The following is an 11,200-nucleotide window of genomic DNA, read 5'->3' on the forward strand; positions in this document are numbered from 1 at the left end:
AACTCATGATTAACACAGCCAATTTTATGGCACCAGCAGGCCCTGCAGACAAAGGTACTGGCAGAGAGAGGACGTACCCCATCAATAAGCCTTATAAAAGCTCTGGTTGGCTCTGGTTGCCCCTCTACATCATAAGGGCCCCTCTACTTCCTAAGGGTCCCTCTACTTCCTAAGGGCCCCTCTACATCCTAAGGGCCCCTCTACATCCTAAGGGCCCCTCTACTTCCACCTCTACATCCTAAGGGCCCCTCTACTTCCTAAGGGCCCCTCTACTTCCTAAGGGCCCCTCTACATCCTAAGGGCCTCTCTACTTCCTAAGGGCCCCTCTACATCCTAAGGGCCCCTCTACTTCCTAAGGGCCACTCTACATCCTAAGGGCCCCTCTACATCCTACGGGCCCCTCTACACCTCTACATCCTAAGGGCCCCTCTACTTCCTAAGGGCCACTCTACATCCTAAGGGCCCCTCTACATCCTAAGGGCCCCTCTACACCTCTACATCCTAAGGGCCCCTCTACTTCCCCTCTACATCCTAAGGGCCCCTCTACATCCTAAGGGCCACTCTACTTCCCCCTCTACATCCTAAGGGCCCCTCTACTTCCTAAGGGCCCCTCTACTTCCTAGGGGCCCCTGTACTTCCTAAGGGCTCCTCTACATCCTAAGGGCCCCGCTACTTCCTAAGGGCCCCTCTACATCCTAAGGGCCCCTCTACTTCCCCCTCTACATCCTAAGGGCCCCTCTACTTCCTAAGGGCCCCTCTACTTCCTAAGGGCCCCTCTACATCCTAAGGGCCTCTCTACTTCCTAAGGGCCCCTCTACATCCTAAGGGCCCCTCTACTTCCTAAGGGCCACTCTACATCCTAAGGGCCCCTCTACATCCTAAGGGCCCCTCTACACCTCTACATCCTAAGGGCCCCTCTACACCTCTACATCCTAAGGGCCCCTCTACTTCCTAAGGGCCACTCTACATCCTAAGGGCCCCTCTACATCCTAAGGGCCCCTCTACACCTCTACATCCTAAGGGCCCCTCTACTTCCCCTCTACATCCTAAGGGCCCCTCTACATCCTAAGGGCCACTCTACTTCCCCCTCTACATCCTAAGGGCCCCTCTACTTCCTAGGGGCCCCTCTACTTCCTAAGGGCCCCTCTACATCCTAAGGGCCCCTCTACTTCCTAAGGGCCCCTCTACTTCCTAAGCCCACCCCTGGTGGAAGAAACAGAGGCTTCTCTCCTAAAAGCCTTTGTTGATCGTTGTGATCACGTCTCTGATAAAAGTCAAGAGTACCTGGGGTACTTTGTTTTCCAACCGTGGGACCGCCAGTAGAATTACAACTAGACACACGTCTACTGGGAGGAAGAGGAATATGTGGGGTTTGTTTTTGTCGATATTGTTGTTATTTTTCCCTTTCAATCTCTTCGGAGACGCAGGGGTTTTAGTTGATATTAGGAGGTACTGATTGGCTGGGGAAATTGTGCCGAGCGTCCGGCGATGCCGACAGCGGCTGAAGGAGAGGATCATATTTCAAGGTGAAGAGGGTTGGTTGGCGCGGCGGGCTGGCTGCCAGCCTTTTGTTAGGTTTAATTCTGCCTCCTGTCCACTGTTGTTTGGCGGGCGGATTTGTTATTGGCACTGGGATCGGGTTTCTCTACTCTGCCTAACCTGAACACCAAGCCTCCTGAGCGGTCATGCATTTGAAAGCTGAACAAACAGAATAAAAATGCATAAATAACTGTGCACACGTGTGGGCATGTGCACATTCTTAAGCATCCTCGAAGGGGGCATGAAGGTCCCCACACACATGCACAGCACAGGTAGACAATCAGCAACTTTTCAGCACCTTCTGAGTCCAAGTCTCATCGTACACACATTACAGACACAGAGACTTGTCTTCTCATTGTTGGTGTGACAGTACATGAAAGACTGTCTTACTGAGAGACAGCCACGGGTCATGTGAAAGGACCGGCTGAGTGTGTGTGAAGATCGTTCCCCAGAGAGTCATGCCAAGATTGGGATATCTTTCATAAGTCACAGCTGGTTGGCTCAGTGAGCATTCTCTGGTTGAATATTTCTTACTGTACATGCTACGGGAACACTACTTAAAACACAGTGGAATCTCTGAGTAACTCAATGAAAGCTAGAGAGAACCAGAGAGAGAGGAACCAAATATATTGGGATATGTGCCCAATATTGACAAACTTGATTAGTAGCAGAGCCAAGGAGGACCCTTCAACTACAGCAGTTGCCTATGGAAAATGGGATATGGAATAGTGTCCCTTACCTTTGAGATCCAGGTTGCGGGCTCCATTGGAGTGCTGGGTGACGGTGCGTGAGTCGATCTTGAGCGTGTGGACGTTGTTGGTGTCCCGGGAGACCACCACGTTGTGCCACTGGTTGTCATTGAGCGGCTTGTCCGAGTTGCCCTTCATCAGCGACGGTCCGTTGCCGAGGTCAAAGACGTAATGGACGTAACTATGAACACAGGTCGTAAGAGACGTTTAGTAAACGACTCTAGGAGTGTGTGTGTGTGTGTGTGTGTGTGTGTGTGTGTAACACCTCATCCATCACATTCAGTCAGTGTGACCAAACCAGATTCAAAATGTCACCCACAGAACAAAGTTCTTTGAAATAAGTGTAAACCAGAGAGGCAGATCTCGCCAAGCATGCTGAAGAATTTGGTGTTTGGCTCTTTTGAAAAATGTCCCTGGGTCTTTTGAAAAAAAGTGTTGTGTTTTGAACAACTCCATGGAGATGCCATGCAGTCCTTTCAGTATAGTTACGGCTGTTCAATGGAGGAGCCCGGAGTTCAAGGTGACAGGGGGAGTCAGTCCAACCCATATTATATTTAAACAGTATCCTTTCACTCAGCCTCCAGCAGTAGATGACCCTACCTCACAATTCAGTAATATACAGCTTCTCAGAAAATATATACTTTGAAATGTAAATAAGTCATTTTTCCTCTGAGACACTCTGAAAGAAACGTTTCCCTCCTGTTTGCCCCGAGGCGGACATGGTGGCATAGCTTGTTCATGCGCAAAATGATTTGCTTTTGTGTCGTCTGGTGATGACTGGTTTGCCTGAGCAATGTTTATCGAATGTGTTTACTCCTTTTGCCTTGTCTTTGTGTGTGCTGAAAGAGACGTTTGGGCTCCTTTCTGTCGTAACAATGCCAGGCGTGGAGGAAGAGGTGAAGGGAGATACATGCAACACAACGAGGACTTTTCATACGTAAGACTGGATGAATAGGCTGGCGACAGCAGGGAATCTAACGCACCAATCAGAGCAGTGCTATTTCAGGTTTCCTTTTCTTCAAAGCCTTCATTCAGAGTTTTAACAAGTAAATTACAATTTTAAGGCCAATTAAATAGCTTTCGTTCAGTCTGTTTACATTATGGGGTATACGGATTGTGTGTACAGCTGGATGGGCGTCTGGTCTTTACAATGAAGAAAGTGGAATATTTTCTCCAACTTCTATTTCCTCCCCATAATTATAGCCTGTTCTGGCCATTCATGGAGCTATAAACCAAAGTGATTATTAATGTTCCCTGAGAAATAGAGGGAACTGCCTCCAACCAGCTCTGATTCACAGTACCGTATTACCCAAACTCCCTACTCTGTCTTAGTGGAACGGATGTAGGACTTTATCATTTTCACCTCGTCTACATCTTACAATATTTTCACGCAAATAATTGTTTTATGCTTTATTGTGTGATTAAGATGTGCCACACTTGGAATGGTATGGCCATGTGGGAAGAATGATCTAAACTTCACCACATTTCATTTTTCAGGGTAACCTCTGGACCAATCAGACTCACCCTTTGACCAGCTCCACGACGATGAAGTCGCTGCCGTCCCCCGAGTTGAAGAGCAACAGGCCGTCTGACGTGGTGGTCTTAAACTGGAAGAAGAGGTGCATGGAGGCGTAGGCCTGCAAAGTAGCCAACGCCAGGTAGCTCGCTTTCGTTCGAAACGTCACCGGATCGGCGATGATGTGGCGCATGCCGAAGCGAGCGTTGAGTTCACAGTAGGAGATGTCGCCGTTCTTGCACTGGTCCAGGTAGGGCACACCGTTGACCGTCAGGCCCTGGAGGTGACCGATGAAGTTGGAGGGCACCACGGAGATGAAGCGGCGCTCTGTCATGATGCCCGTCTCAATGTTGTGGAACTCCAGACGGGTGTGGCCGCCTGTCATTTGGCCTGGAGGGTGAAAGAGGACATGGGAATATGTTGGGATTATGAGTTCCTCCTCATTGTCATAACCATGTGGCCTGATCAGGACAAGCTTTAGGCTCAGGTAATATATGTATACGGATGGAATATGTGGGTTACATGCTTTGATGACGTTATCGCTTCCTAGTAATGAACAGTAATGAGCTTGGCCAAGCGGCTTATTACAAATACCCCCGTCCTAAACATGGTCAGCCCCAGAGGACTTCTCTGGGCGGTTTGTGACCACCACAAACCGGTTCAAACGGACAACTTAAGGAATAACTTCACAGGGTCATTTTTAGCCCCATGCCTAATCATATCCCCTCTCTCTTGCATTCCTCTCACCTCTCACCCCCTTCATCCCTCCATTCTACCCAACAGGGGGGTAGTGGCAGACAGTGGAGAGTGGACACTGACCTTCTACCGTCACATTGTCCACAGAGAGTTGGAGGTTCTTTCCTCTGCGTACCACTTTCACCGTGTGCCACTCGTTGTCGTTGAGCTTTTGGCCGGCGAAGACCGTCTCGGGGCCTTTACCTGGAGGGAGAGAGCTAGAGTCACCTACCCATCAGAAAGGGTGTGGCACACTGTAGCAGCCACTCTCAGCGACTCAAGTCCTCAGAGGAGATACTGTACACGGCTTACGGAGATAACCTGCACAAACACACACAGTTTTCACACAAATAAAAAATGTGCTACAGTACAGTCACTCACACACACACACACACACACACACACACACACACACACACACACACACACACACACACACACACACACACACACACACACACACACACACACACACACACACACACACAGAAATACATGTACAGAGTAGTATTGTACTAGAAGGCATGTATGTCATGTCTTCCATGTCTGTCATGTCTGTCATGTATGTCATGTCTTCCATGTCTGTCATGTTTGTCATGTCTTCCATGTCTGTCATGTCTGTCATGTATGTCATGTCTTCCATGTCTGTCATGTCTGTCATGTATGTCATGTCTTCCATGTCTGTCATGTCTGTCATGTTTGTCATGTCTTCCATGTCTGTCATGTTTGTCATGTCTTCCAAGTCTGTCATGTTTGTCATGTCTTCCATATCTGTCATGTCTGTCATGTCTGTCATGTCTGTCACGTCTGTCATGTATGCCATGTCTTCCATATCTGTCATGTCTGTCATGTCTGTCATGTCTGTCACGTCTGTCATGTCTGTCATGTCTGTCATGTTTGTCATGTCTTCCATGTCTGTCATGTCTGTCATGTTTGTCATGTCTTCCATGTCTGTCATGTCTGTCATGTTTGTCATGTCTGTCATGTTTGTCATGTATGTCATGTCTGTCATGTTTGTCATGTCTTCCATGTCTGTCATGTCTGTCATGTTTGTCATGTCTGTCATGTTTGTCATGTCTGTCATGTATGTCATGTCTGTCATGTCTGTCATGTATGTCATGTATGTCATGTATGTCATGTCTGTCATGTCTGTCATGTATGTCATGTATGTCATGTCTGTCATGTATGTCATGTCTGTCATGTATGTCATGTTTGTCATGTATGTCATGTCTGTCATGTCTGTCATGTATGTCATGTCTTCCATGTCTGTCATGTCTGTCATGTCTGTCATGTTTGTCAAGTCTGTCATGTTTGTCATGTCTGTCATGTATGTCATGTATGTCATGTCTTCCATGTCTGTCATGTCTTCCATATCTGTCATGTCTGTCATGTCTTCCATATCTGTCATGTCTGTCATGTCTGTCATGTTTGTCATGTCTGTCATGTCTGTCATGTATGTCATGTCTTCCATGTCTGTCATGTTTGTCATGTTTGTCATGTCTGTCATGTATGTCATGTCTTCCATGTCTGTCATGTCTGTCATGTCTTCCATATCTGTCATGTATGTCATGTTTGTCATGTCTTCCATGTCTGTCATGTCTTCCATATCTGTCATGTCTGTCATGTCTTCCATATCTGTCATGTCTGTCATGTCTGTCATGTTTGTCATGTCTGTCATGTCTGTCATGTATGTCATGTCTTCCATGTCTGTCATGTTTGTCATGTTTGTCATGTCTGTCATGTATGTCATGTCTGCCATGTCTGTCATGTCTGTCATGTATGTCATGTCTTCCATGTCTGACATGTCTGTCACGTAAAAACCTCTAACCCAGGAAGAAAGACTCATAAACAGACAACCCAGAATCATACAGGAACAGCAGGATACCATAAAAGACAAAGCTGGAGGGAAGCTAGGTGTTGCAGTTATTGAACAAGCCTATCATGGTAAAGTGAGGATATGGTCGTGGACAGCAGAGATGAGAGGTAGAACTATTTATAGCTATGGCCTGTAGGACTAGTGGAGCTGTGTAATTGCCATATGAGTCTTTGCCAGACTGAGTAGAGTAAGTGTAGATCAGACTGAGGATGAGGTGGCTCAGCTGCATTGAATCCCCATCTCCCCTCATCTCACTTCCCCTCTAGTATAATACTACTCACTCCTCCTCTCCTCTCCTCTCCTCTCCTCTCCTCTCCTCTCCTCTCCTCTCCTCTCCTCTCCTCTCCTCTCCTCTCCTCTCCTCTCCTCTCCTCTCCTCTCACTCCCCCTCCCCTCTCACTCCTCCTCTCCTCTTACTCCCCCTCTCATCTCACTCCTCCTCTCACTGCCCCTCTCCTTTCCTCTTCCTGTCCTCTCCTGTCCTCTCCTCTCCTCTCCTCTTACTCTCCTCTCTTCTCTTCTCCTCTCCTCTTACTCCCCCTCTCATCTCACTACTCCTCTCACTGCCCCTCTCCTCTCCTCTTATTCTCCTCTCCTCTCCTCTCCTCTCCTCTCCTCTCCTCTCCTCTCCTCTCCTCTCCTCTCCTCTCCTCTCCTCTCCTCTCCTCTCCTCTCGCCACCGTCTCGCCTCCACTGCCACAGGAGATGTCAGTTTGACGCACCAACATATGGCGGTGGGAGAAATGATTATTAAAGACGTATTTACTGTATGTAGTGGCTTCTTTCCTCTCTCTCTCACCAATTGGGCCCAGCACTATTTATAGTTTTTCCAATGACACGGACCAATTATATCAAGTGTAACAGGGAATGAGTGAGCGAGTGACAGAGTAAAATAGTGATGGTTATTGATGAAGTCAGCAGAACTGAATCAGCCTGTCCTTGAGGTGTATAATGCTTATTATGTTTTGAATGAGCGATGTCATGACGACGGCTAATTGTGCTAGCGCTAACAGTTGCAGCGAAGGGCTCTATGTTTACACATTCAAGGCAGGATAATTCCTTTTCCTAAAAGGGCAATGCATTAAAAACTAACCAACGGGAAGAGGAAATTAAATAATTAGACTACGCAATACAGTAGCACAGCCTAAGAGGCTGAAACAAAAGGTTAACCCTGACTACGGTCAACTCGCAGTATTTCATGATGGCAATCACCGAGGCAAAGAGAACAGTGATTAGTAGGGAAAATAATGGGTATGTAAACAAAGTCATAATGAGGGATTCTTCCACTCCACTGCCTGGTGGAACCAACCCAAATGGTACAGTGCCCCGAGGAAGCCAGTCACTTCCATTGAAGACCTACTACAGGCTACTACTGTACGATATCCTGACTACCACTGTGCAACAACTGGTTAAAGGGCACATTTGGTATGGTTGGAAAACAACAAATCAAGCAGTGGCCATCCAACACTGTTAAGGCCTGATGTTTTGTTTATGCAAGAAGAAAATCCAATATTACAAATCTGTCTGTTTATTTTTGCGACTGGCGATGCGTGGTGGCTGCAGGTGCCTGGTGGATAATGGAGTGTGGCTTGGTGGAATGAGATTGTCCCCCCCAGTTGTGTGTGAAATGATTTAGTTTTGAGGGAAAAAAGGGTTTTATCAATTGATAGCCCATATGCGCAAACACACACGACACGCGCATACACGCACGCACGCACACACACACACACACACACACAAACAGGATAACCGTTTTCCCATTAACTGTTGTTACCTTTCTCCCTGGCTTTTTGTCTGAAGCCACGGAATTGGATAGAGAGACGTTTAATCACACAATTTGAAAAGTAAATATGTGGCAAAGTCCCCTACTGCAGAGAGAGAGAACAGGAGAACGAGTTTAAGATAAACTGCTTGAGAGAGAGCATATGAACAAGAGAACGGGAGAGAGAGAGAGAGAGAGAGAGAGAGAGAGAGAGAGAGAGAGAGAGAACGAATGGACAATAGATTTTGATGTACCACAGGAACACTTTTGGAGCCTGCAGAGCATAATTCATGGAAAATTGTTCCTCTGGGATATGTTCCATGTGCTATTTATCTGCCCCAGCCACAAGAGTCCAGAAGGGGCACATGAGGCCTGAAGAGAGCATGGGGGCTAACTCTAAGAGCACAAGAGGCCAGAAGAGAGCATGGGGGCTAACTCTAAGGGGCACAAGAGGCCTGAAGAGAGCATGGGGGCTAACTCTAAGAGCACAAGAGGCCTAAAGAGAGCATGGGGGCTAACTCTAAGGGGCACATGAGGCCTGAAGAGAGCATGGGGGCTAACTCTAAGGAGTACAAGAGGCCAGAAGAGAGCATGAGGGCTAACGCTAAGGAGCACAGAGGACACATCAGGCCAAAACAGCAGGCCATAACAATGAAGGTCTCTTCGTGCCTGCTACCCTGAGAGAACACCAGAAAGAGGTTTGGGGGCAGATAACAATGCAATGGGTCATATTAGCTTGAAACTAATACACAGTAACCCTACTGTAGCTAGCTAGTAGCTAATGGGTTATCCAATGCCCCATTACCTTGGCGCTAATGCACTGTAAAAGCATGCAGCACTACTGCAGCTAGCTAGCAGCTAATGGGTACTTCAATCCCCATAATGCTATGGCTCTACCACATGCTACTTACCCAACTGACAGGCTGATTGGGCTAAAGTAGCTAGCTAGCTAATAGCTAATGGGCACTTCAATCCACATATTGCTGTTGCACTACTACCTGTACGCCTAACTGGCAGGCTGCTTAATGCTGACGTTTGACCATCTTCTAATGCCCAGATAATGAAGACAGCAAACAGGCTAGGGGAGAGGGCTTAGGGCTAAATGAGGATGTAAACCTCATTGCTGCCGTGTCAGCCAGCCTCACTCATCTCCGTAGAAACAAGGCAAATCATTAATAAGAACAGCGGTATTAAAATGGAATTCATTTTAAGAGAGAATCCACTTTCTCTTTTTGTCGCTCTCCCTTTGTCACCGAGATCAATGGGAGAACGACCTCTGATCATCTAAACAGAGGAGGTCATTCTCTCACTTGTTCTCTCGTTCATTCTCTGTTATCTCACATGAATTCTCTATCTATCTCACACTCCATCACTCCCTCCCCCATATTGTCTGTCCTCAAGGTGGACGGTATAAAGTTTGGTGTTTTGCTCGGTATTGGAAGCTCCTGTTTGTCTGGTTTAATGTGGATGTCATTTACTGTGTAGAGGACCCGTCAGCAGGATGGATGAGATGTGTTACATTCATTAGCTTTTTCCCAGTTAACAATAGTCGATGAATCAATTATCACAGTATTTCTATGTAAATACCATTGATTAATGCACACTAATCGATGAATGCACCCATTTAATCAGCGGCTATTTATTGCAGTGCAGTGCATCATTCCCACAAGTTAATTCAGGGTTAAGAGACTGGCAAGGAGAAGTAAAGCTCTCCATTTTGGCTTGACCACTAGGGTACGGAGAGATGGGTGTACTTTGACCAACTCAACTGGACCCAGAGCCACAGTTTCTCCCCAACACATAGAACCATTTATCAGCCACAACACCTTTGAAACAGTGGAACTGAGAGTCTCTACACAGATGAGAAACTAGGCTGTTGCGTGGCACGGCCGCTGCGAATCACGCACAAGCGGCACCATAGCATCGTTAACCGAGAGGAATCCTGACATGGCTGAGAGTCTAAATGGGCCGCAGCAAAGCATTGTGGGCCGCCTCGGGGAGCAACAGCCTGTCTCCAAGAGAAAGAGAGTTCAGGACCTATCAGCACTGCAAGAAGACAGGGTCACACCCTCGGGGGCTGCGGTGCGATAGTGTCACTATTACTAGACGCCACAAGCACGTCATGACTCCTTGGGGTGAGAGTCATATGTGTTCCATGGGGTCGCTGAAGCATGTGTAAATCATGGAGCCGAAGGTCATAGGGCACTGCAGGGGATGTAAGTCTGTGTCACTGCGTCAAGGGTTTGGGATTATGTTTAACCATTGAGACGCTGTCTACTGCTTTGCATGGCAGAGACTCCATGGTTTGAGGCAGTTCTGAAGCTATTTTGTTTTCATGTATGGTTTTTATACCGCACAGGCAATAATACATTTTATGCTAGATTGTCAATGATAACTTTTGAAATGTGATTCATACATTTGCTTAAAGGGTTGCATAAACATAGAAGGAGTCATTTTGGTTTTCATTTTCCCAATCTGTTTCCAATGCTTAACAAAGTACCTACAGGTCATACGTCTTCCTAATTGACTATTTCATCCTTTCAAACTTTCACCTTTATAGTTCGTAGAGTGTAGCCTACAGTAGCCCATAGAGATTGCCTGACTCAAAATCCATACAAGAGGGAATAATAATGAGGACCTAGCCGGATGTTGAGGTGGCGATTCAGCAGTACAGCCACGCGTGGCCTCCCAGGGAGAGGAACAGCATTGGGCCCGCATCCACTAATTAAAATGGGCTTCAGAAAAATTCTCCCTCCTCTTTTTCCTCTCCCTCTTTATTCCCTCGTTCTCCCCATTCTCAGCTCAGCAGCCCCCCTTTGAGGATGGAGGGAGGATGCCGACGCTCAGGACCCGTTGCACGGTCAGTGTGTGTGTGTGTGTGTGTGTGTGTGTGTGTGTGTGTGTGTGTGTGTGTGTGTGTGTGTGGGTGTGCGAAAGAGAGAGAAAAACAAAGACGGAGAGAGAGAGAAAAAAAAGAGAGAAAGAGAGAGATAGAGAGACAGAAAGACAGAAAGAGAAAGAGA

At 47.1% G+C, this 11,200-nt stretch overlaps 1 protein-coding gene across 4 annotated transcripts in view; it reads right to left on the reverse strand.

The window, feature by feature from the left end:
• LOC110500696 (neurexin-2) overlaps positions 1 to 11,200 on the reverse strand; it is a 1,070,834-nt gene that overhangs the window by 479,321 nt on the left and 580,313 nt on the right. For all 4 annotated transcript variants that reach the window (XM_036958142.1, XM_036958143.1, XM_036958144.1 and 1 more), the window contains 3 exons: positions 4,624 to 4,743; positions 3,813 to 4,194; positions 2,279 to 2,469 (listed from right to left, as the gene is read on the reverse strand). In XM_036958142.1, coding sequence (XP_036814037.1) covers positions 2,279 to 2,469; positions 3,813 to 4,194; positions 4,624 to 4,743 — 693 coding nt within the window. The remainder of the gene's footprint in view (positions 1 to 2,278; positions 2,470 to 3,812; positions 4,195 to 4,623; positions 4,744 to 11,200) is intronic.

Source organism: Oncorhynchus mykiss, chromosome 21, assembly GCF_013265735.2.
Source record: "Oncorhynchus mykiss isolate Arlee chromosome 21, USDA_OmykA_1.1, whole genome shotgun sequence".
NCBI lineage: Eukaryota > Metazoa > Chordata > Actinopteri > Salmoniformes > Salmonidae > Oncorhynchus > Oncorhynchus mykiss.